The 27,222-nt window shown below is 38.4% G+C and overlaps 1 protein-coding gene across 2 annotated transcripts in view; it reads left to right on the top strand.

The window, feature by feature from the left end:
- Positions 1-27,222, top strand: part of ZSWIM6 (zinc finger SWIM-type containing 6) — a 118,596-nt gene that overhangs the window by 78,215 nt on the left and 13,159 nt on the right. The window contains exons 4-10 of one of the 2 annotated variants that reach the window (XM_082075251.1): positions 545-695; positions 15,278-15,457; positions 17,011-17,187; positions 17,477-17,623; positions 20,637-20,783; positions 22,928-23,188; positions 26,357-26,492. In XM_082075251.1, the coding sequence (XP_081931377.1) occupies positions 545-695; positions 15,278-15,457; positions 17,011-17,187; positions 17,477-17,623; positions 20,637-20,783; positions 22,928-23,188; positions 26,357-26,492 (1,199 nt within the window). The remainder of the gene's footprint in view (positions 1-544; positions 696-15,277; positions 15,458-17,010; positions 17,188-17,476; positions 17,624-20,636; positions 20,784-22,927; positions 23,189-26,356; positions 26,493-27,222) is intronic. The other variant, XM_082075250.1, reaches the window with a different exon arrangement.

Here is a 27,222-nt window from a genome sequence, read left to right as displayed (position 1 = left end):
GAAGTAGTTTTTTCTCAAATTTAAGTGGAACCTTTTGTGTTCCAGCTTGATCCCATTACCCCTTGTCCTACTTCTGCAAGTCTTACTTGAAGACTTGTTCTAAAACAAGACAAAGTCTTGGGAACACAATGGCAATGTAATAATGAATTGTACGGTAATGGAATACAATCTGATGTGTCTTGAGATCAGTGTAAAGATATAAAGGAACATTTCAACTGTCTGCAGATTTGCTCTTCTTTTCTTTCCCACCCCCAAAATGTTGGAGAAACCTGTAGAAATTAATCTTGCAGCAGGTTGCATGTTAGAACTGTGGATTACTTGTTGAAGATGTGTCTTTGAAGAATTGCAATGGGATACTGAAGCCAAAAACTGTTAAAATTAGGAAGACAGACTTTTTTTTTTTTTCTACTTGAAAATTTCACATCTGATCTATAAGTTACATTTTCTTATTTAACAGAGGTGGAATGTTTAATTCTTCAGCATACTATCTGTATTGTGATTTCTTTCTTTTTTTCAAGTTTGTTTTAAAAGACTTGTTTCCTAGGTGCGAGAGATGCTAAAGATGAGAGATTCAAATGGAGCTCGCATGTTGACGTTGATAACAGAACAGTTCATGGCTGACCCTCGTCTGTTGCTTTGGAGACAACAAGGAACTACAATGACTGACAAGTATAGACAGCTCTGGGATGAACTGGGTAAATGCACAGACTTCAAAATCACCTAGGTGTTCATATGTATAATAATGAAGAAACAATTACGTGTTTGGGGTGGAGAAAAAATTTATTGTGGTACTAGATAAAGCAGGTGAGAGTTTTCTGCAGTTTCACTTCTTTAGTTAGTGTTGGGTGAAATTGAATTTTTGATCTACAGCATCAGGCAATCAGGAGAGGAAGCATGGTATGAAACAAGTACAATTGCAAGTCCTTGTAAGTGGCTGAGGATCTAAAAAGAATTAAGCAAAAAGCAGAAATGTAGCTACACAACTGAGGGTAAGTATATAAGCCACTAGTGGAAAGGCTAAGAAAGAAACTAGAGAGAAATAGAAAACAAAAAGACAATATTAATTAACTGTATAAGAAGATACCAACAAAGAAAAAGTCCATTACTGAGCAGGGAAGGAAGTCAAATAACAGAGGGCTAAAACAATGAACACTGCTTTACAGGAAAGGCCATTTGCAACCAGATAGGTTGTACAACAGAGGGAGGAACAGAGACTGAAATGGGAAAGGAATATTTAAATTGTTAAGGTCTGAGGACACTTGCTCTACAGTGTTCTGGAAACTTGCTGACATGCTTTAGAACTACTGTTTCAGAAGTTCTCAAAATCTAAAGGAGTTTGTGGTAGAGAGAGGAAATTCAAAACAACTTGAATGTAAATGTCACCAGTATTTTAAAGGTGGGTAGTTGAGTGGAAAGAATATTAAGTAACAACAAGCATTGCTTTCCTAGGTGTAAGGTACTGGAACAAACCAATTGGTGTGTGTGTAGAAGATAAAGGTTGTAAAAGACAACCTGAATTATTTAAAATACAGTGACAAATCTAATTTTATTTTCTAAAAGGTAATTTGTTGTGCATATGAGTGAAGGGATTAATGTGCATGTCTTAGCTGTAGTAAGGTTTTGGATGCTGTCTCAGCTTTCTCAAAGCAAGGTGAAGACACACAGCCTAAATGGAATCACTTTGTGGTTCATGGAATTTGGAGTGGTTACCTCTGCTCTCACTCAATCTGGAAAGACATGTCAAGTGTAGACTGAAAAGGAATCTGTCTTGAGATGTGTTCTGATCAATATTGCTGTGTCTGACTGTCGAGGGTTAATATTGCAGGGTGACAATAAAACCCTGGCAGATGTATTGTTAACCTCCTCTCCCCCCCACTTCCCCCTTTTTGCCCCTCCCTCTCCCTCCTTCCCACTAAGGACAGGCGATCGGGAGGAAAAGGAGGACAGAGAGAAGAGAGTTGGGAAAATTAAAAATGTTTTACTAATGCCACTAATAAGAATAGAGAAAATAATACAAAATATACAAAACCAATCTTAAAGTCTCAGCAACTGCATAGCCGGCACCCGAAGTCCTGGATTGGACTCTACAGCCAACCGGAGCTGGATTCAGTCTCTCATTAGGCCTCAGTTCACAGGTACAACTAGCAAGGTCCTCTCCTAATGTCAGCCATGAGGAAAAAAGGGACGAGATCCTCGTGATCTCCCACTTTTATATGAAGTATTCACGTGAATGGAATGTTATACACAGTTGGTCAGTTTCTTGGTCACTTGTTTCTCGTTGTCCCTCTCACGAGATGTCCATCCATCCTTATCAATAACTTCACATTCCATTGCTAGTTCTACCAAAACATGTATCTGGTTCTCCAGGAAAACGCAGCTAATATGAAGCCTTAGCTGACAGGCAAATTCACTAAAAGAGAAACTTGTTTTTTAACAAAACCAGGACACTGACTTACATGGCATGGAACACACAAATATTAAATAGCAAACAAAAAAGCCTATCAGATGATGCCCTATGGGACATTATGTAAACACTGCAGAAAAGAGAATCAAAGACTATAAAACTTGTGATATATTCTAAAGGTCCAAAATCAAAGTATATCAAATTAAATCTAAGCAAGAATAATATTCTTCATTTAGAAAGGAAAAACCCAAAGCAAAACTTAAGTTTTCCACTGTTAAAGGTTAAAGATGACCATGATTGATTGTATGTTGGCTGGAGGGCCTAAGACTGGGTATAAACCTGTTTATCATATATTATGTTCACTGTAAATGAAGCATTGGGCTAATAAAGCACTAGCTGTTGAGATTATAGACTTCTGTGGTGGAAAGCCTTAATATCAGAGCAGGCAAATCTCTGTTAAAGAAAGTGTGGATATAGCTGCTTTGTCTTCAAGTGTAACAACTGTTTTAGTATGCCATTTTTATGATGCCTTGTCTTTTTGGGGAATAGCAGTTTTTGCCAAGCGGGGCACATGCTTAGCTGGACATGTATGCATTAAAATTGTATCCCACCATACTGAAAACTGGAGGGTCTCACGCTTCATTTCTTATGTGGGTTGAGCTGGTAGGTGGTGGCAGAGGCAGAAATGTGTTCTCCATCTGTTACCTGTAGCAGTTTTGCCACATGCTGTCAATAAACCTGAAAGGTTTTGTTGAATTTTCTTGTTTCATCAGTTTCATATTAACATCATTGTCTTGTCAGCACTTGTCTGAAGGTAGAGGAGGTGGAATCTCTCTGCCTGCGACATCAAATAAGCAATATTTTAGATTAATTGAATTTATTTGTTTACCTTGTTTAATCAGAATTATAGATGCTGATCCCCCAAAACCACAGTGCAACCTCTAGCCTCACCACTTCAGCTGCTGTTTTTGCAATCTGAGGCTGACCCTGTTGTTTCAGTCCTGAACTCTGCCACCTCTAACAGTCTCAAAATATATTGTGTACCATGGTTTCAATTGCAAACACTTCTCAGTCACTTCAGGTGTGTAGTAGGATAAGGGTAGAACTTAACTTGTTTCTTCCACCTCCAGCTCATGTTTATATTGCAAAATGTCTGTTTCTTCCCCAAACCAGCAGGGTTCCTTCCACTGGTGCTTAGAAAGTTCCCTCAAAATTGCTGTTAATTAGATAAATCTCTCTAGCTTGACTCTTACCCTGTGTGAAAGTTACAAGCTGCTGCCATGTGTTTGCTTGGATTTCACCTTGAGTTTCACCAGAACGCAAAACTTTTTCCAGGTGAAACGTGCATCTCTAAAAAATGTGACCATGCAAAACTTCAAGGAGATTTTAATGGAGACCAGAGTTACAATAGCAAGCTGCAGAAGGAATAGCAGAATGTTCCTGGCAACATACAATCTGTGCCAGTAGTGGCAGAGATAACTCAGACATTGTGTTTAGGGGGGCGATATTATCATTATGTTCTAAAATAATGTTGGCTTCCTGTCTTGCCATCTTCTAGGATGTCAGAGAAATTAAATATCAATAAAGGGAGTGAGACAGGCTTTTGCATACTTAATTTTTTTAATAATCTGGTCAGAGTAATCTGGGAATGGCATACATGTATGTGTTTAAAAACAATTTTATCTATGATCTAATTTATTTCACAGGTAGGTAGCAATTTAACATTGTCATTATGGAGAATTTTAGGACATAAAGTGTGTAAATACAGACTCTGCTTAGCAAAGGCTTGCTTGCTTATCCTGGTATGCTGTCTGCCAACTGCTAGGCATATGGCCACTTTGACAGTTCCATCTTGGCACAGGCTTTTAAGTTACTTAAAAAACTTAAGCTTTGGTCTTTGGCTGGGTCACTTGAGCCTTTCATTAGAACTTAACTGATGCTTCCTGCCTGGCATTGGGAAGGGTACTGGAAGGACACACTGGGCTCTGATCAGAATTCCCGTTGAAGTTTGTGGTATATTGTTGACTTCAAAAGAAGCCGGATTGGGTTTGAGTGTTTGAAGGAGCTGATTTTAAAACAAAACAAACTAACTAAATCCCACAAAACAAACACAAAACAAAAAAACACCACCACTGAAAAACACAAATACTTCACATCTAAGTATGAACCTAGCAATTTTCTAATACAAAGTCCTAATTCTATAAGCAATATTATTATTCAAAAGCCTCAAGTTAACAAAAAGCCGTACACATAACTAGCTAGTGGGTTTTTTTAAGCTTTTAGATCAGGAAGAAGAATATAATAATTTCACTTAGGAGATTCCCCTATTGTATGTCAAAGAATGGGTTGAGCTAAATGCTACTTATAGAACTCCAGCAGTGTAGTATTGGAAGCATGAAGGTTACAGGTCAAAGCTATAAGGCTTGCTAATATACTTCTTGTACTAGAAGAATTTAGATGCAACTTCAGTGACATGCTGATGAACACTTCCAACTAGCCACAATAATGCATGAATGTGCTTTCCAGAGTTTAGAGCAGAGTTAGAAGTCTTCACGTGTTGTTGTTTAAATGGTGTCTCACTAGGCACATTTCACATGCTGATCTTCAGGTGTTTAACTGTTGGTGAGCATGGTTGAAGACTTCAGTGTGTCAGAATGATTAATTATCTGAAGCCCCTTGGTTTGCCTTTTTAGTTAAATTACATTGGTAAAATGGGGGTTATGGAAATGCACAGTATATATCTGCTGATGCCCGTTGAGCTGAGATCTCTGATTTGAAGAAAAGGTCACTTAGCCTCCTTTGTAGTCTAGAGGGAAATTTGGACCATACAATCTTACTACAGCAATAATTCATCAGTCAAAAAGTAAGTAAAAGTTGCTTGTTATCTACAAAATTGAAAATATTTCCTTAAAAAAAAGGGAAAATTTGACTTTGTGCCCCAGCCCAGGGATCATGATGTTTGTGAGGCTCTACTTTGGAATTAAATGTTGAGCACTGCCAGATGCCAGACATCGAGAAGAGGCTGAGTTTTGTCAGTGAATGGGATCTGCAAGTTAATTGGTGTTTTCTGTAGGCTTCTGGCTGTGAAATGAAATTGGGAGCCCTTTAGCCACATGGATAATACAGGACCTGAATACAAATGTCACATGTCACTATCAGGGCCCACTGTGAAACAATACTGTTCCCACTCGAACACGGCGCCATTACAGATAATTTAAATATGGGGATTACATTTAAACTAAAAGCCCCATTTGCCTTTTACTGCAATTTAAATGTCCTCTTAGCAAAAGCTAAGTGACAAATTAAATGAAAAAGGTGCCCACATTTTTAAAGCTGTAATGCAAAACAACCTTTTATTGCTTCTCATGTGCCACGAATGAATCATTATACTTGTCAACCCTAAACCAAGCCATAATTGGAGCAGCTACTGTTATCAAAGCGGGGCTGCTCTTGTGACAGCTTAATAAAGCTGAAACTGTTAAATTAAATCCCAGATGCTTAATCTGATGAAAGCAGTCAAGTAGAAGAATCTCAAGTATCTACTGCTTGGTAGAATGATGGAGCCCAACAGCTTGTCAACATGTAGATTACAGGATCTTTTTTTTTTTTTTGTGAACTAGCATTTTCATTGTATTTATATGCTCTTGCTTGCCTTCCTGATGTAGAAACTTCACATAATTTGCATGTTTCGAAACAAACTTTTCCAGTAGATTTCCTCCATTTTGATATATAAGCACTGTTTAAGTGGGAGGAGGGCTGGTTTTCTTAAGTCAAGGATTAGTTTCTTGTGGAGCAAAAATAAGATGGCTATGCCATGCGGAAGAGGGTGTGTCCAAAGAGCTCTTTCAAGGCATGGCAGTGGAGAAAATTGGTGAATGTGTTCTGGGTTTCCTTCATGCTCATCCTCGTCTCTGTAGGTCCTGTTGTTTTACAGCGTTATGGAGAACTTAACAGGTAGCTGGGCAGTCCCTCCATTTTTAGTGCATATACTTCTCCTGTCTACCTCAACTGCTTGTTGGTACCTAAAGGTTTTAAGTGTAGGAACCTGTCACGGTATTGCCATGACACTTACTCATGGTATAGAGCTTTCCTGAGTGATATCCTTAGAGTCTTTTCTGTTACACATAGTAAATGGGTTGTTACCATAAAGGTATTTTCTGAGCAGAATGGCATGTTTTTGCCTTACTAGTTGTAGTAGCCTTAGTCTTAGTAGTATTTCACTAGGACTTTGCCCTGTTGTGAGTAGCTTTTTAAATGTTGGAGAGGCCTGATGGCCTACACTGAGTTCACATTTGCCTGTATTTTGGCCACTTTCTGCATTAGAGTGATACATTTTTATCTTAATTTAAAACTAATGTATCATTTTACAAGGTCATGTATTGTAGCGAAATAGTACAATATATTTCCTGGAGGATCTTGCCTAAATTTTTATTAGTAACACTTTGCTCCTCATCTAAAACTTAATTCTAAATGTTGAGTTTAGGCAAGGAATCATTATAGATTAATCAAGAGAGATTCGATTATTCTATTGCTGTGAGCAAACTAATGAGTCAATGTTAAATAATGCTGTTCTGATCTGGAAACCACTCTAAATTTTTCTGATAAAAGTGTATATTCATCTCTAGAAAATACAAAGTTAGATTCTTGTAAATTTAACTAAATGAAGCTATTCTCCATGTATATTTCTATCTCAGGCATTCCTTCCATTTGTATTTAGAGAGACAAACTTACATGAATGGGTCATGCCAGCTGTTCTAAACAGATTATCTCTGCTTAGTACATAAGTGGAGGGGAAAAAGGACAAAAGCAGCTGAGGTTGTTGCCAATACACCCCTAGAGAAATTCCTTCCTACTGCCAGATTTGATGTCTACTTCAAGGCTACCATGAAAAAGAATCACTGAAGTTAAGCATTCATTACAATTTTTGTTCTCCAATGCCATTTTTCTGGAGCTGCATACTTTGTGTAATGTCTTTTTAGGATCAGCTATGCAGCAGAAAAAATCATTTTTGCCCATATTTTATGGTGCTTTGAAAATGGTAAGCAAGGCTCTAAGTTTCAAATTTGAGTGCTAAGCTTATGTCTGTATTTTCATTATTTCTTTGAGTGCCCCAGGTTCTAGCTGCATCATCTTCTGCTTTAAAGCTAAGGAGAGTGCCAATGCCCTGCTCCTGTAAAAAGTAAAGTTAACTTCAAATTTCTAAGTTAAATCAGTTGCACATACTACAATGCTGGCCTTGAAGTGAAAGCTGTAGGAAGACCCATGTTTCAAAGTGGGATGCATCATGCTTTGCACCATTTCCCTTGGTTTTTCATCATGGGACTTCTGAGTAGAGTGATGCCTTACACATTTGTGTCTTCAACTGTATCATATCCAGTAGACTGTCTTTGCTTAATTGATAAACACATGTGCTTTCAGTTCATGCACTTAAAGTTACATCTGCTGTTTCACAGAATAAGCTGTTGATGTTTGTCAGTGTATTGGAGTGGTTTGTGTTGTTGGAGTCACTAAATTAACAGTACCTCTGAGTTAGCATCACAAGCCAGATTTGCTGCTTTAAAGCCTGAGTTATGGATGACAACTTAAATAAATTGCTGTCATGGCCCAGAGTGTCTCAGTTGTTGCTGTCATTCTCATTTCCCCGGTGAATGAAGCCAGGCTGCAATTCTGTGAAGATGGGTTCTGTCTGTCTTCTGAGGATGATTTCCTTCCTTCTTCGTTATTGACATGTGCCATAATGATATTTGAAATGAGAGTATATGAGGCTAGAGTATAACAGTAAGTGGGAGCTATTTTCAAATAGATTATTCTTTCCCATGATTAAATTGCATTTATCAGATTTGAGGAATAATAGTGAAAGTAATTAAGTTTAGTTTATAAGCATAGCTTGAAGGTCTTATTTTTAATGCTGTACAGAAAGTCCGGGCTTCCATTTAGTTTACTTGGATTGAAAGTACTTTTACACACAAGCCAAATTTCTTGAAATACCCACATTAAAACAGTTTTGAAGTTTTTATTATTAAGTTCTTGAACTGATTTACTTATAAATGTCCTAAAACATGTTGTGTATTGGAGCTGTTACAAAACTCATTATGGCCCTAACTGTTTAATTGTGACTGCCAAGATCAAGGGCAGAGGTTTAGTATGAGCCCAAGCTGATACTTAGCAGTTTTTTTTCCTTTCTCTCTTTATTTTTAATAATTCAGTAATGTTAAGCAGCCATTTAATTTTTCAGTATCACTTCTACTAAATACCAAGGCTAGAGAGAAATAATATATTTATGGAGAGGAATCGCTGAATCTTCACTGGTTTCTTTGAGTTTTACTATGGTCCAACATATGGCCTTGTGATATTTTCCAGTTTTATGTCTTGAATAGATACTGGAAAAATAGCTGAAATTGGAAAAGTAATTTGAAGTGAGAGGTGTCAGTCTGCTTGTCTATCAAAGCAAGACGAAGGAAAGCCTGCATAATTTAAGATACCTATGTAGACTTAAAAAAGGATAGGGAAGACACTTCTGCCAAACAAACAGTAGTTAGCTGAAAATTCTAATTGGATCCAGACAAATGTAACTAGAAAACTAGAAGTAAGCTTAGAATTTTGAGTTGTCGTAGTCAGGCAGTAGACCAGCTAACCAGGAGCTGTGCTAATATTGAAGTATGCTGGTTTTGTAAAAACTCAACAATCACTTTTGGACTGGAAGACTAAAGTAACTCAGGAAATCTTACAGTAGGAAAGAGTTACAACTAGAAAATCAGAATGTGTTCCTCTGGCCAGTTACAGTGAGTTATTTACATTCTGTGAGCATATTTGTGGTAATAGTACTTTTTAATGAACTTGTACTATGCAAGGGAGTGTTTGCACTTGCTTCACTTTTTTAAAAATTGAGAGGTATTTTCATGAATATCTTCGTGATATGCCTTCATGAATATCTTTTTTGTTTGAAGAACTTATCAAACTTTCTAGTTTTGCATCTTCCAAAAAAAGTTAACTGTGAGAGGAATTCATTCATCTCAGTGATAAATTAAAATAGAGGTATGTTAGTGTGTTTACAGTTAGTAGTCACATTAACTTTTCTTCTGAAAATCATCAAAGTCTCTGAAAATAGACTGTGACTGTTGAGAGTGTATAACCAGTTAAAATATTTGATAAAATATCTGATCCCTCTTTTGAGGAGGGGCATACTTTTTGTTCACCACCTAGCTGTAAATATCAGCAAGTAGTTAAAATTGTGAAGAAACGTATAAAGATACTCATAAGGGAGTGATTTTGCGCTATTTGTGCTAGTATTAGCGATGCTTTTACCTTCAATTTATTCTTTCTTAACGAATGGTTTTGTGAATATTAGGGAAGTTCATCTGTGAGATTCATTAGCAGCTGCTTTATACTTTTCTCTAGCTTTGTAGACTAATAGCTCATGTCTTCTTGTGGTAGTTAGGTTGTAGGGGTACTACAGGTGCATAGAGGGGCACCTAATGAACAAATCCTAAGTGCTCTCTTGGATTGTAGACTTGGGCTATGGTATTGTAAACTGCTCCTTTCAAGCAGATTTCTGTTGTTACATTAAACCCTTTGGTCAAATGGTAGAGTGTCTGTAAAGATGCAGCAGTTTTTAAAACAAACTCAAAAAGGTGTAACCCAGAACAACGGCTGCCTGCAAAATGACAGAGTGCTTGCTTGGTTTCTTTTTCTGTTGTGCTAGAAGTTGAAAATGTAGGAAGAGGAGAGCAGGAGTCTTTTACTTGACACAGAGTGCAGAGAGTGTAATTGGTGATAGCTTAGAGCAGAATCTCAATATTTAAATACCTATTCCCTTTCAGCCAAATACACATGTGCCTTTAACCCATGGAGCTGCAGTATGCAGCAAGAGAGAAAGGGAAATTTTAAGGGATTAGGCATTTTTTTGTTCCTGGGTTACATCTCCACTCCCCTAATGCATGTTTGGAGTTTAGTGTGCAGAAGGGCAATGATTCCCTCTTGCCATCAATGCTGCAGGTAATCTATTGCATTAATCAGCCAGCTAGTGTGAAATGCATGGGGAGTGATTATACTATCATACACAATACAATCAGCACGAAGCACTTGTCAAGACTAATACATCAAAGTTTAATTCAGTAATAGAATGAATTAGAGCAAAATGAAGCATTCTGTTCTCCAACACAGCACCTATAGAAATCCTGTTTTTTCTGAAGGCTGCACAGAGAAACCATAATGCATTAAGGAATTGTTTTTATGAATAAAATTGCAGCTTGGATCCAACTGAGTGCTGAGAGTACTTTTCCTTGGGGTTCTTATCAAGAACAACACTGAAGTGCTTTGCCTATCTTCACTGTTCCATAAAAGCAACTGTTTAATTGGAGCATTCTCCAGTGGGACTTCTGATTATGCTTTGTTCTGATGGGGATCTCTCTGTGCCTGGAGGAAGGAGGTGGCTTTGCCAGTCATTCTGAAGGCACTTGTCTTTCTCTTTGAGAAGCAATAAATACCATACACTACCTCCTTTGAGGTTTCCTAGTGGATGTCCCAGTGTAAGTGCATATGTGTTTAAAAACCAGATGTAAACCACTCCAACATCTTTTGTTGATACTTCTAGGAGACAGAAACCTGTTAAGTAGTATTGTTTATTTTCTGGCACTTCACATGCTAGAAAACGATGCTTTTGTAATAGCATTGATCATGCTTAAATGGGGCACAGTGGCAAGTATGCAGTAAGTGCTGAAACTGATTTGTCTGTTGCATAAAGGGAATCATCTTGAGTACCTGACTCCATTTTCTTTGAAATGATCAAGTGCTACTTACCTGGTAGCTTATGGTGGTTTATTTTTTAAGAAAGAGGTGCTCATTAAGGGGAAGAGCAAAGAAGCTTCTACTTCTTGCATATTTTAATTTTGCAGATGAATAGATTGATCCTAAGTATAGTTAAAAAAAGCAAAGGCTAAGTCATAGCCATTGATTACACAGGTATTGTAAACGTGGAAATGCGGACCCGAGCTTAGCTATACAGCAGCCCTAACTGAGTAGCATAATATTTTTAGGAGAAGCAGATTTCTTGGGAAGACTAATCAGTCAAGCAGAATTGTTCACTGGCTTTTCAGTCATGGTCAGTGTCCTAGCCCCCCAGTAAAACTCTTTCCATCACCACCTTCTCATTTACTGGGGCAAGAGAAAAATATAATGGGATTTATGAAAGTGATTAATCTCTTGGGAGAATCTTTGTATGTTCCTTGCACCTCTTTTGGCTGCATACACAGGTTGTGTAATTATTACAACACCTACTTTTACAGTGACTGAGTACTTCTTCATGTTTTTCATTTGGCATGTATAAATCCTAATCAGTGTGAAGGCATGCTGTCCCTTTCTCCCTGTGAACTCAAGAGTGTGGATATCTACTGAGAAACAGAAAAGTACCAGCCATACATTTTCAAAAGGAGGGCTGTCTGAATTGAAGGTCTGCTTTAGTAAAGCTGTCTTTTTCCAGGTCAGGAGGATTAGTGTTGAACCAAAATAGGCAATTCTTCACTGCGATGTGACAGTTCTAATATTCATTCCCTTGTGAAGTTAATATCAAATTGGAGTTGCAGCATGTCTTATTTTCCAGTTATCTTCTGGGGGAAAATTTTTTGTGTATTGGATTGTGATCGTTTTGCTGCTGTGCTGTGAGGAGTTTTGTATTGGAAAGCTGTAGGTCACAATCAAGGGATCCAAATCAGAACTTTAGTTTGGTTTAGTAGCCTGTAGTTCAGGGGGAAAGATGTGTCAGCCTGCGGAAAACCTGTATGAAAAGACATCTGGTGCCTGGGGAACAGGAGACAGGGAGAGCGATATGTTAGAGAGACAAATAGAGCATGGAAACACAAACACATTACCTGCTTTGCTGTTGTTATGTGTTTGTTATTTAATGAGGCATTTGCTTATTTTGCAGGTGGTAATGGTGACATCATAAAATCTAGTCAAACATGTACATTTGAGAATGCCAGGAATGTATTTTGGGAAACTTCTTTTGAGTATAGACTGTTGCCAACAGCAGTTTCCAGGCTGAAGTCACTGGAAATGGATTCAGATGCTTTCCCCACAAATTGTGGGTAGCTGCCCTTCTTTTTTTCATGAGCCGTATCTGTAGTAAGGGGTAAGCACCAGCAGTTTCCCTGTATAGGAGCCATTGGACAGAAAACAGAGAATCTTCTTTGTGGCCAATGTAAGCCTTCAGTCTGGTGGTGACATTTAAGGGCCAGCTCAGGTGCCCTTATACTGAGAAGCATCAGAGTGAAATAGAAAGAATGCCCTCCAGGCTCCTTCCAGTTGGCACATGGTAAAAATCTGGGCACAAGTGAACATTTTTCTTAGTCTTGTGAGTGCTAGGAGCGGTGCAGGAACCAGTGAATTGAAAGAGCCAGTATGGAGCAGATGTCAGGGGAGGGGGAAGGCGCTTAGGGAGCAGGAGGAGGAAGAAATATGAGTACAAGCAAATGCACAAACATGGGCAGGAGGGGGGTGTGGGAAGGGGGCTGGGGGGAAGAAAAAACCCAGTTGAAAAACCTAGAAACCCAAATAGGCTGAAGAGTGTGGGGTCACTGGCATTATGCATCCTTCTCCCACATGGTGGCCTTTGTAGTGCTACAGGAGCTGAGCCTGAGGCTCTTTCTGTTCCCTTCTTTTCTGGTGGGGGAGTTTTGTCTCTCACTCCTCCTGCAAGGAGTGGGACAGCCATGAAAGCAGAGGGAGATCTCAGATGTGCATGTAGGTTGCCCTGAAGTCAGTAGGAGAAGGGTGCAGTTGGGTTTTATTGAAATTTTAAGTGTCTTGTGTGGGGTTTATTAGAAATACACTTTCCTGTTTGCTTCATTTGCATAAAAATAGCCTGGGTTTCTGAGACTGCTCTGCTAACAATGTAGTTATGCTTGACATAGTTTCCCTCTTTAAACAAAAGCTTTTAAAGGATTTTGGTACTTCAGGGTATCTCTTGCCTCTCCTGCCTCTTAGATATACCACACGCAAAGAGGAGCTTCTGAAGAGGCAACTGAATTCCTTTGCCTCTAGTGTTGTTTCTGAGATGTGGAAAAAGAAAAGGCCACTCATTTTGTAGGGCCGTGGTATAATCAGTAGTGTGTCTTCTGCCTTGCTGAATGATTGAGTTACTTACCAATTGTGGTTAAGGTGTTCCACTCTGATTTGGCTTGAGTCTGAAAACACTGGGAATCTGGTTAACAAAGTATTAAATTGTCTTTCTTTTTTTTTTTTTTTTTTTAAGATGCTGAGGGGTACGGTGTCTCCATAGTGCCCTCAAATGATACTTAATTTTGAAAATAAATAAGCAAGCCCAAGTTAACTATTCTCCAAGGCTTTCCAATATGCTTCATCTTCTGTTTTGTTCTGCAGATTGCAAGTCATTCTGTCTTGGGCAGTACTGAATGCATTAATCCTTAATAAGAAGAACCAGTTATAATTTGACTCTGTTCAGAGAGTGAAGTGTGTTGATGAGTGTGTCTAAAGAATGCAATCTGATTTGATTTTAAAATAAGTTTCTTAAAATAGTATTGTTGTCATTATTCACTTCTATTGTAAGCTTCAGACCACCAAACCAAAACAAAAAACACCCGCTGTACAGGATTTAACTACTGTGCAGTAATAATCTGCAGTAGAGTAGCGTCTCTCTTTGGTGTTTTGCGGTGTGCCATATCATATACTGTAGTTTTTAGATTTCTTTAATATTACTTCCCTACTCTATATTGATCTGAATAGCAGGGGATTTGCAGCCTTAAGGATCAAGCTGTGTTTTCACTGGCTCCTGTGTTGTGGGATATTGACAGACCAAGTTACTTTAGGAATGAATGTAATGTGATGGCCTGTGCTCTGCATATCCATTTTGCATTCTTAGTTAGCAAAAGAACACTTGAATGTGAGAATTTTATTATTCTAGAAGAACCAGCTGCATTTTTTTCAGACTGTCATGAAGATTGCATAATTCAAGCCTATATTCTGTATCTCTTGTAATATACAAGGCATGTTCTTAATGAGCAGGTGAACTGTTGCTAAACAATACTTTCAGATGCCTTCATGCTTCTGTTGAAGTTCACACTGATGAAGAGACTGCTGATTTAGAGAAAAACGTTCCCATTTGAAAGTTGTTGCTAGAGACCCTGATGTATTTATGTCTGCCCTGCTCTATAGTCTCAGGGAGCAGGTTCCAAAGTGATGGTATGTGTGAAATGTCAGCAGAAATTAGTTTTTCTTCAAGCTCCGTAAACAAATAATGTAAAACACGTTTTCAGTGTAACGAAATTACAGAAGTAATTTCAGTAAAAATATTTTATTGCCATTAGACTGTATAAAACACGTGTTTACTGAATCTCCGAGACCCAGATGTGTTTGGGAATGAGTTACATAAGTTAACTGGATTCCAAGTGTAGAAGTATATGTTTACACAACACATGTCATACTAATGCACTACTTTGGTTCCTGTAATGTGATACTGGAAAATACATAGTTCTTGTTCATAGAAAACATTTGGTTCTGGTACAAAAATTAGAATAAAAACTTGGGTCAGTTCTTGCTGTAACTTTATGTGAATTCCTGTTTGCTTTTGACTGATGTTTCTGTCTATCACACATTGTGAACTCTGGATTTTCTAATACACTTAATGCCTTTTAATTGAGAAGGTTGGCTTGGTACCGTCTTTCAGCTGCTTCAGATGGGCTACGCCAAGTCAAAGATCTTGTGTCCACAGCTCAGTCTGCCTGGTATTAGGTGTAGCTGGGAAGCAAGCAGTGTAGCTTTTGAGGGCAGAAAAAGTGTTACAGTATAGAAGTTTGCAATTAGTCATTGGCTGCTGCTTTTTTAATAGAAAACGTAATTTAGCGATTTTTTTAAAATCAGGTGCTCTGTGGATGTGTATAGTCTTAAATCCCCACTGCAAGTTGGAGCAGAAGGCCAGTTGGCTAAAACAGCTGAAAAAATGGAACAGTGTGGATGTTTGTCCCTGGGAAGATGGAAACCATGGAAACGAGCTGCCCAATTTAACCAATGCTTTGCCTCAGGGTGCAAATGCTAACCAAGGTGAGCCTAAACATATGCACTGACTTGCAACATGTATTATAACCTCTATCTTATATACTCTAGCCTGCAGAATTCAGCATTCCTTTCTGGGACAAGTAACTTTCTTGTTGAGGATTGACAAGCCAAACTTATTTTCACTAATACTATCCTTGCAGAAAGGATGAATAGGTGGGCTTTTTGTGCTGGGGCCACAATGTTTTCAAGTATTTGTGTTTAGTTAGGACTTCCAACGTTTCACTTGGTCCTTCTAAATATGTGTTGAATGAAAATTGGGTGTGCTGAAATATGTAATGTAAAAGCCTATTGTTTCTTTGCTTGGCTGTGATCTTGTATTCCTTCTGCTGCTGGGTTTTTGTTCTTGTTTGGGGTTTTTTTGCAGTTACAAAGCCTTTGATACCTGTTTAAAAGAGAGATATATTGCAACTACATTAAACTTGTGTGTGAGAAACTAAAGCAGCTATCTGTGAGATGTGCTCTGTATGTGCAGTCTGCATTGCTAGGTGTGGGGGGGAAGCAGAAGCAACACTGCTGTCTTGGAGGAGGTGTCACTTCTTACTTGATGTTATGCTTTCTAATCTAAAATGCCATTATCAAATCTGACAGAAGCCTTATTCAGTCCCCTTCAAGCAAAGATGGCTACTTTGCTAATAACTGGTGAAGACGCAGGATATTTATCTGAGAAAAAACACTTAATAATTCTCAAAACCTCCAGTATTTTGATATGTATCTAATGTAATTATGATAAAGTTAAATGCTTGGGAGGTGGTATGGGAGGTGGCAGATTTGGACTTAGATGGGGTTTTCCTTGTTTCTTTTCTGGGAAGATTACATATCTCACAGCTAGCTGGGAAGAGAAGTTCATTCAGCATGTAACTCCCTACAGAGGTGTTTTGCTTTCTGTATCTTGTGATGTTCAGCCCAACCTGGGCAGGCTAGTGGTAACTCTGACATGGCATCTCAACAGTCATAGACGGTGCTATGTCAGAGTGATTTTGCCATAGGAAGATGTCCAGTAAGGATTGTGTCAGTCCCATGGCCTCAGTACCTCACTTTCTTTACCATATTTTTATATGTTTATGACAAATTATACAATTGTTCAAAGTTAGTATTACTTCTCAAAGAGAAATACTAAAAATCTTTCATGCGATGTTTATCCATACCTCATCCTGGCAGCTCTGGGTCTGAGGAGAAGCTGGGGATGCTTGAGTAGCTGCGTGCCATACTTTCTGTTTTGTTTTTAGGGGAGTTCTGTATGTCCTGTTGAATGTCCTTCATCTCTAGCTGTCTCTCTGCAAAGTCCTGTTTAGCATCAGCTGTGCTGATTTGTAGATCTCTCTGAATGCAAAGTGAATGGCGCACACTTCATCCAAGCTGTTGAGTAGCAATAGGATGCGAAATGTCATCTGCCAGCTGCTTGGTGCAGAGGGGCGTGAGGTGGGCTGCCCTCAGCTGAGGGTTGGTGAATAGGCAAAAGGCAAGAATACTGTGAATAACTGATTCACGTATGAATGAGTAAAATCTGATGTAGCTTTCTGAACTTGTGAAAATGATAGATTCATCGAACAGGCCGCATCGGACGGTGTTCACTCGAGCCATTGAGGCATGCGATCTGCACTGGCAGGACAGCCACTTACAGCACATTATCAGCAGTGACCTATACACCAACTACTGTTACCATGACGACACTGAAAACTCACTCTTTGACTCTCACGGGTGGCCCCTCTGGCATGGTAAGTGGCTAAATCGGAAAGACATTTCCATGACTTGCTGCTTTGTTCATTTTCTATGGCATTATTTTTTGGGGGATGGTGGGGAGATGAATGAAAAGCCTGGCAAAAAGAACAGAGGCTCCCTTGAAATGCTGGCTCAGAAGTAGTCCTTTAAGTCTCTCTTGCATACTTTTAAAAACAAAAACAAACCAACCAGCCAAACAAAAAAAGCCCTTTTGAGTAACCTAGCAAAACAGACCATTGCAGACATGGAAGCATTGTGATTCCTCAATTATTTTCTCCATTTTAGAACATGTTCCTACAGCCTGTGCGAGGGTGGATGCGTTACGATCTCATGGATACCCACGAGAAGCACTGAGGCTAGCAATAGCTATTGTTAACACCCTAAGAAGGCAGCAGCAGAAACAGCTGGAAATGTTCCGGGCTCAGAAGAAAGGTAAATGTGGGGAAGACGAAAGGGCAAAGGACGTGCAGAGGTGATAGTAACACCGGACTGGAACTTTGCATGAGAAAACCGGTTTTGGAACTAAAGCAAAAGAGGTGACTTTAATTCTTTGGTCCAAACAATCACAGTGGTGATGTCACATTCTAGATGTCAGAGGCTTTCTGCCTTCTGCAATATGTCTGGCATAGTGGACCCTTCCTCCCAATCGGGGTTTTTGGTTACACAGTAAAAATATTCACCCTGTGTAACTTACAGGCTTTTAAACAGAGCTTTGCATTTGGCATGTCAGGTGTTTAAAATAATATTTTTCTCTGACATATAATTTAGCTGAACTGTGTATTTCTCAGGTGGAAAGCTGAGGTTGACAATGAGGGTAACAACGAGGCAAGGTCTGCGCTATGGAAATTCATCAAATTGGGCAGTTTGTTCCAAATGAGTCTCTTACAATGCTTAACATTTTAGTGTTTCTGAATACAGGTGAATTGCTTTTTTGTGTGTTTTTGAAACATGTTTTTTAATAAAATGTTCCATGGTGTTCCTCTGAGCACTACCGCTGCGTTTTAGAAGGAACATTTTTCTTTAGATACAGTTTCTATGCCATGTGATCCTTGCTACCCAAAATAATCCCACACTGAACTTTGTCGTTGGTTTGAGGAGGCAGTAGAAGAAGGGGATGGCTTATTTGTTTGAAGAATGCACATGGGAAAAACTGGAATTGCTTTCTTAGCTGCTACAGGAATCCCTTAATTCAAATTTTATTTTAAATCTTCATTGCTGCTCTTAACCATGTGCATTGTCATGCATTGTAGGCAAAAATACCAATGTGAAGTTATATGTGCAAATTCTTAATTTGTATGTGTGCAGATGTTTTTTCCAGAAATAAGCATTTAGAAGATAAGGTAGATGCCTGACTGGAAAAAAAAAAAAATTAGCTGGTAGTTCCTGTGTGCCTCCATTTTAATTTTTTTTCATGATACCCAAGAAAGATTTTGTCAGAATCTTGGATCCACGACAGTGCTCGAAAAAAACCTAAGAGCACTTTGTATTACTGCTTAGGAGAATTTGCTAGGGCTTTTTATCATGTAATGTATCTGTTCTTAACAAGCATTCCCTTAAGCCTGTGCAGCTTTTTTAGCTTCTCAGACTGGGGGCGTCAAGAAGGGAGAGACCTGTGTCATTCATTGTGTGTGTGTGTGTAGGTGCCACTGGCAGGTGCGAAGGGTCTGCTGCAAGTCTGCTGGCCACAGTACTGCTCCTTTTCATTCCCAGCTGCTAATGCAGTATCTAGACACTCAGTACTTCTGATAAGTTCCTTTTCCTGTGAGTAGTTTCTGTAGCTGTCAACTAATATTCTACTATTATAAATAAAGAATGGAGTGTATGAAATACGATCCAGCCTGCCCTGAAACAAATAAGTTTGTTGTTTCTGTGTTGTCACTCACTGCTTTTTTTCCATTTTTTTCCTCTTACATGTGGAATTTTAAAAGAATACTTGTTTAATACCACAAGATATGTTGGTCTTGTCTATGAGCAGATGAATTCTGCAGCTACAGCTCAGCTTTAGGCTTTAGTTCAGCAAACACCACATGCTTCTACTTAGCTTTTATTCATGTGACTGATCTGACATCTGTGTAACCACTTGCGTGATTTAAAGTTAAATGTCTACATGACTGGAGGACTGAAGCCTTTTTTTGGCATGATACGAGTGAAGCTTATCAGTAGGCACAACAGATTAAACAAGAGTCAGTAATAAGTCACTGTGATAAATCGTTTTTGGTAATATTACTTACTTCTGCCCGTCATCTTTAGCACATGCCGTTTGTTAGTAAGACAATGATTTACTTGTTTGTTTTTCGTATTGCGTATCATTGGATTCTTTAAAACAAACAAACAAAACCAACAAAAAACAAACCAACCGAACAAAACCTAACAAAGTTCAGCTGTGTGGCTGTGTTTTCATTTTGCATCTCTACACATTTAATTAGGCAAGAAGCAGGATTTTAGAGCTCTGTTGTAGTACATATGGTTAATCAGAACGATGGCACTTTTTGGACAAGAGAGAGCAGAAGCACGTCCAAGTTAGTGTGTAAGAGGCAGAGAAACGGAGCATCCATAATGGCTTGTATAAAGATTTTAGATGGTCTTACCCATAATGTATCTGACATCTCATAGTTCAGTTGTGTGTATGTGTCTAGGAGGAAAAAGGTTAGGAGTTGGAGTCAAAGCGGAGCTGTTGCAATAAGACTCTTAGTAAAAAACAGTATCTGGGGAATCTCTTAACATGTTACCACAACAACAATTTCTTCAATTCACTGTGCTAAACAATTATTCCATGTTCTGAGTGATGGGTGGGGGCTACAAAACAAGGTATTCATGAAGGTATTTGTTGACTGACATTTTAGAATGGCAAAAAAAACCTACTTGCTCCACTTAAATGACTAATTTTTCTCGTATACGTCATTTAAACATATTACTTTTTTAAAGGAGCTGTCATCGTGAGTTTATTATTTCAATAAATATTTAGATGCAAGATAAGCTTATACTTTATTTATAAAAACATAATAAATTTTAGAATATTTTCATTTACTTCAGAGCCATCAGCTAAACTTAAAATGTAAAAATGGTACTACATCTTGTTGAGTGAGAAAACAGTTGTCAATATTTTACAAAAATTCTTTGCTGTAATTTTTCAGCAGACATTTTTAGAAGAGTTATTCGTATCAATTAAGAGATTTCAGAAGACACTATGGTTGAAATTTTTGACCCATATTTGCTAGTGCTTAAAATGCTGTTTGGCCTTTGTTCTTTTTCTTTTTTTTTTTTCTCTTTCAACATATTTCCAAAGGACAATTAATTTACCCTGAAAGGTACTATTTTTTCCTTTTAAGCAGAAGTTACTGGAAATACTCTGAATTTTGTACTGAGAGCATTTTAATCAGTTTTACTTTTATAGTTGTTTTGAGGAGCTAACGTGCTCACTCTCCCTCCCTCTTTTCTGTCACAGAACTTCTCCACAGAGGAGTAACCTCAATAACAAATCTTGAAGGTTGGGTGGGACACCCTTTGGACCCCATTGGCACTCTCTTCAGTAGCCTGATGGAAGCCTGCAGGGTGGATGATGAGACTTTCCATGGATTCTCAGACTTCATGGGTAAGGCCAAGCAAAGGGAGCAATCTTCTATACGTCTTCATTCACTGGAGGCATTTTTCTATCTTGTCTTCGTGAATCAGCTTCAAAGCCAATGTTCTTACAGTGTAAGACCTCATATTAGCTTTCCTTAAGAAAACACAAGGGAGAGAAGATGTTTAAGGTAAAATGTTACAGCACTTAAAAATTAACCAGTTACTCATTCTTGAACACAATTCCATATTTCACACTTAAAACCAAATAAGACTTCATAGCAGCAGGCCTTTCCACATGTCCTCTTTCTGAGAAGTCACAGGGAATCACAGAACGTTTAAGGTGGGAAGGCACATATAGAGATCACCTAGTCCAGCTGATCTGCTCAGAGCAGGGTCACCTGGTTGCCCAGGACTATGTCTAGTTGGGTTTTGAATAACTCCAAGAATGAACACTCTGCAACCTCTTTGGGCAACCTCTTGTAGCGTTCAGCCACTCTCACAATAAAACAGTATTTTCTTATGCTCAGATCGAATTTCCTGTATTTCAGTTTGTGCCTGTTACCTCTTGTCCTGTCACAGGATACCACTGAGAAGAGTCTGGCACTGTCTTCTTTACAATCTCCCATCAGATATTTATACATTTTGGTAAGATCCTCCTGAGCCTTCTCTTTTCCAGGCTAAATAACCCTTGCTCTCATTATATGAGAGATGCTGCGATCCTTTGGTCACCTTTGTGGCCCCACACTGGATCTGCTCCAGTATGTCTGTGTACTGGGGAGCCCACAGCTGGACACAGCACTCCAGGTGTGGGCTCACCAGTGCTGAGCAGAGGAAAAGAGTCACCTCCCTTGACCTGCTGGCAGCACTTCTAGTGCAGCCCAGGATGTTATTATACTTCTTAGCTGCAAGTGTACATAGTACTTCAAATTGATGGCATACATAGTTGGTAAATTATATGATTTCTAAAGTAGCGTGGTTTAGGATAGGATGTGTATGCCCATTTTAATTTCAGTATTTGCTTCCCAGGAGTTTAACTGATTAATTCCTTATGCTCAGTCTCTTTCTACCTCTGTGATAGCTTCTTATCACCACCTGTGTAGACAGAAACTGGATTCATCCCTCTGCTTGCAGCTCTTTCATATGAACATCTGCAATCTTCTTGGGGTTTTGCTTCAAAACTCTAATTATTCAATCAGATTTTCTTCAATACATTTCTAATCCCACATCCACCACTTCTAGAAGAACTTTTAATTAAAAGAAATTGGAAATCAGATTCTTTGCAATTACAAAAAAAAAGAAAAACACACACACAAAAACCCAAACAAAACAAAAAAAACCACCACAACCCCATGAAATGAAACCGGTACATGTTGAAAAATAACTTCCTCCTACACACGCATATGCAATTGACCAAATGCATTCAGCCTTCTCATTTGTTGTAGTTGTCCATCTGCTTACATCTGTTAATTATAACTTTTTATTCCCAAATTAGACTGTAAAGTGCTACAGGTTTGCATAGAGTTTTGTTATGTGGTGTGTCTGTGAAGTGCCAAATGAATTGGTAGTACTCTTTAGAGAATCTATGGCTTGGTCTGTGTTTACTAAAAGTAAGACTTCTAGTGTTAATAGTATATATTTTATCATAAATTTAACTGTAACAATAAAAAACCTGAAAAGAGTGCTAGCAAACAGAGAATGCCTTAAAGCTGTTGAGTTGCCAGGCCTGTTGTATTTGCACAGTCCTAATAGCTTCAACAAAAATCTATGCAGGTGTACTAGCACCTTTTCTTTCCTCTTACACATCAAGGCTTTAAGGAGGTGCAGAAATGGGTGGGGGAAAAAAATTGAAATGGATCTTCCAATTTTAGCTTTATTAACACAAAGCTGGAGAAACTGCCTTTCTCTAAATCATGCAGTTTAAAAATGAAAACTCTTACTTGAGTAGATTATCTAAAACCTAATTGTTTTGTGTATTTCTGCCATGTGGAATTGGATGGATTTCTGTCATGTGGAATTTTAGATTGGATCATTGGATCTTGACACTACAGTAGTAATTTAAACTGTTTTAAAAAATAAATACTGACAGAGGGTGTATTTGTGAATGTGGAATTATAGGCATATTATGGGTTAGAATGTTTTGCTGATCTGTTATCTTTTTGTCACCCCTTACAGAGAACATGGGGCAATGCAAATCCCTGGAGTACCAGCACCTGCCTGCACACAAGTTCTTAGAAGAGGGGGAATCTTATTTAACGCTGGCTGTGGAAGTAGCATTGATAGGGCTGGGACAGCAACGAATAATGCCAGATGGCTTGTATGCACAAGAGAAGGTTTGTCGAAATGAGGAGCAGCTCATTTCTAAGCTACAGGAAATTGAATTGGATGATACTCTGGTGAAGATTTTTCGAAAACAAGCAGTCTTCCTATTAGAAGGTAGCTCAATATAGATACTAACTGCTTTAAACTGTCTTCATTTACACAGGCACACACAATTAGTATTCCAGTGGAAACTGCCTTACATACTTCCAGTGGTTTTTTGATGTAGAACTCCCATCTCTTACAAAAATCAAACATACTTCAGATATCGTGTGACTTTAGAGATAAAGCATCTATTAACCTGTAAGCTTTTTGTTTTAATTTTTATTACACTTTGTTCTTCAGATTTTTTGCTTGTTGTAGTCCCACTATCCTTATTATATAACCTAGGCTCACAATTAAATTATATAGACATCAGTTATCATCAACAGTTCTCAGGTGGCAAAATTCTAAGTGCTCCTTGTAAACTGAAAAAGAGACTACCGGCTTTGTAAACACATGAAGATATTTACCTCTGTTCCCAAGTTAAGAACTCAAAAAATCCAGTTAGAATTGGTGGGACAGAAATGTAACATTTTATTTGTAGCAGTTAAGAAAATGACTTGCCTCTGAAGTTTGTATTATATGTGAAAATAGAAATAAATGGTCAAATATTGAGGCTTAAGGCCTGATTTTGTGACTAAATTTTGACTAAGACAATTTGTCTTTGGGAATTAGCTGGTGGGCTGCAATAAAATCTTTATTAAAAAGCACATATTTTTGCCCTAGCTTTTAAAAAGGCATAACATGTAGCACTTAAGCTTCATGTTCAGAGAGTATTCTCATGGGTTCTGAGGCTCCTTCTGGTTTTTGTTTTTTGAAATGAAATAAAAAACTTCAGATTGAACCAGTTAGCCAAAGGCATGGTCCAGGTTTTGAGTGCTTGCCCACGGGATGGTGGGGAGTGTGGTTGCTTCTCTAGATAGGTTGTAAAGGCTGTTACACAGCAGTCAGGTTTTGCTTTCTTTCTGGAAGACGTTTATTTAAAATTTCCTCTGTAATGGAAGAGATGCAATATCTTGTTTAGGGTTCTCAGCTTTGAGTCACTATTTTTGCCCAGATCCCTAAAGACTTTGGTACCTACTGATGGTGCCATTTGAAACCGCAGACAAGCAACATCATAGGGAGAGTTTCCATTATAGTGTGGCTATACTGCTGCTTTATGGCCTTTGGACAAGAACAGTTGCTTGCTGGATCCAGCTATTAACCACTATACAGGCATCCTATGGATTATAAAATCAATTTGCTGCATCTGTTTACTGGTAAGAACATTTTATGTGGAGAAGACAGGATTTCTCTCAAGTGTTCTCTGAAAATTCTAGTTTACTAATTGATCACTGAAATTGTCTCAATGTTTTCTTAAAGTAGCAAGCAAGTGATCATAGCAGGAAATCTGCTAATAGAGCTACGTACAAAATTCCTGTGGTGAGCGGTGTGCAGCAATAGTCTTGCATTACTGTGTGATGAGAAATTTCCTTCCTGCGATAGCTTCAGTTCACTGTAGGTTAGGCAGAAACTGATGGCTCACATGGAAGAAAAACTGTGCAGTGATTTAAGATGTTAATCATATCAATTGTGTTTTTATAGTTAAAGTCCTGTAGAGATAATAAAGAAAGCTTAATCCAATATTAAGCTGATTTCCATGCTGTTAGTGCAGATTAATGCATGCTGCATGTAGCTACCATTTGAGTGTGTGGGAAAGTGGAACCTAAGACTGTTTTGCAAGAACTGTTCTAAATTTTGCCTCACTGCAAAGTTAACAGCAGACTATATTTTCATATAAATGCTTTGTTGTGTATTCTTTGTGTCCTAACTGAGTTTCTGACTGGACCACCAACTGGCAGACATACATGAAATGGCTTCTTTCATTGAAGCAATGCCAGCCAGTTTTGAATGGCTTTCAACTTCATTTTAAATTATTCTGAGACACACTGTCAACTACTAAATCTTCATTGACATTTCCTTTGTAATCAGGCCCAGTCTTCAGAAATGCCCACCTATAGAGCTCAGAATTTTTTCATGCCTAGTGATTTTTATCTTTGCATGTTGTGCTAAGCCACCAGTAAGGAAAACATGGCTGAAAAAGCCTCTCTGTTTCTCCTTGCCTGCTCTCCTTGTCTGCTTCAGTGTAGAGTTTGCCATGTTAGTTTGAACCACTGCTGGAAGCTGTTTGAATGAAGTGTAACTGCAGCAAAGAAGTGTGCTCATGTGATCATTCATCCAAGCGTCGTGGGGTTGGAGTATCTTGTAGAAGGAGTAATAGTAACTTCTAGGACTACTGTCTGCTATGTGTGCAATAGTAGTGCAGTAATACTTAATGTAAGATCCTTATTCTGTGTCTTGCAACATTTAATGCAACATTTAATGCCAGAACCTCGAGTCACTGAAGTAAAAAACTGTTTGACACAGTTTTCCATTTAACAGGAATGATACTCTTAAGGTTGCAGGAAAAATGTAAAAATAGGATTCGTATGCACGTGCATTTAACTTCTTGACACTGCTTTTATGAAGTTGAACTGGCTGCACTGAGTGCAGACAAAATCCATTGCCCCAACAATGGGAATTATTTTCCCAGAACAAATACGATTTTTAAGACCCTGTGGCTATAATGGAGTAACAAAACCAGCTTTGTTGCAAGATCTGACCTAGTCTTCTCTGGAGACCAAGTCCAGACCAAAGGGTTATTTAAATGCCTAATGTCAGGTGAGATGTTGATAGGGTTCATCTGCTGCTATAGTGATTGGTTATGTAACTTCACTTTAAGATATGCATTTTTCCACTGTAACCACTCTTCTTTTTTCCTGGTGGATTTGTGATAGAGCACTCACACAGCAGCAAGCTGCATAGGCATTCATGTGCACAATATAACTACATGGAGGTAAAGCTAGGATTATTGCTTTCTACTTTTGCATAACGTAGAGGCTTGCTGAATGAGCCCTATGGACCACTGGAACCATTCATTCCTTTGTATGTGCATGGGTAGTTCGCTTAGTACTATACAATTTTCAGTCTAGTTGTCTCAATATATGCTATTTAATATGCTTGTAGTTCATTGTGATATGTAATACATATGTGATATGTTTGTAATATGTTTCACAGAAAAGAGCAATATAACTTTACCTTTGGAACAGCAAATTCTGTCTTTTAATGCCAATTCTACTTGAAGGTATAGTCAGTGTTTTTAAAGGTCAGAAATTGGGTTTTAGTAGTGTGTAAAGGCTGAAATTCTCTTTCTGTTTTCTGCAGCTGGACCATATAGTGGTTTAGGTGAAGTCATCCATCGAGAGAGCGTTCCAATGCACACATTTGCCAAGTATCTCTTTACCTCTCTCCTACCTCATGATGCTGAATTGGCATACAAAACTGCACTGAGAGCCATGCGGTACGTATTCATGAGTTGTCCAGAAAAATCACATGTAGCAGCTGCAAAAAGGGGAAAACGCTTGGCATTCAAGATCTAGGGTTTTTTTGTTGTTTTTTTTTTCCCCCTTAAGGAAGCATCCTTCCCTTTAAGGAAAAGTTATTTAGGTTCTGTTGTCTCTAAAAGCAATTGGTGTCCGTAGTAACTACAATATAATAATTTATAAATGTTCAGTTACTGTTTATCTGTGACTGTAAACCAGCATTCTCTGTTACAAGTCTTTCTATTATACAATCCCACTCTTCAGGCATGCGGTTTTGTTAGATATCGACGGCTTTAGCACCTGCATTCTCTCACTCGTGGTTGTGTGTATGTGTGATGGTAGAGGGAAGGGAGTGAGGAAAGAGGCATCTCACCAGCAGTCTAGGGATCATCTGCTGTTTAGCCTGTTTGGTAGGACTGTTTGTTCCACTGGCTTTCTTTATAAATTAACTCTTAATGATAGATTTTAAAACATATGGTGTGGTTTGAGCCAGTACTTTTTTCTTGTGCTTCATAATGAAGCAGTCTTGCCCACTTCTGCGTGAGTATTGGGATTTAAATGGAGTATGTCATATCATGAAAAAAAAGTCTGACTGGCATCCCATTTGTCTTCAGTAATCAGGAAAAAGATGTTTCTCAGGAAGTGCACGGTGTGTGCTAGCTTTATCTCAGAGCAGTCCAGATTGGTAATGGCAGTTAAAAAAAGCCT

The sequence above is a fragment of the Streptopelia decaocto genome (genome assembly GCF_964273445.1).
Source record: "Streptopelia decaocto genome assembly, chromosome: Z".
NCBI lineage: Eukaryota > Metazoa > Chordata > Aves > Columbiformes > Columbidae > Streptopelia > Streptopelia decaocto.
The sequence above is the reverse complement of the archived record's forward strand: the minus strand, read 5'-3'. Positions and strand labels throughout refer to the sequence as shown.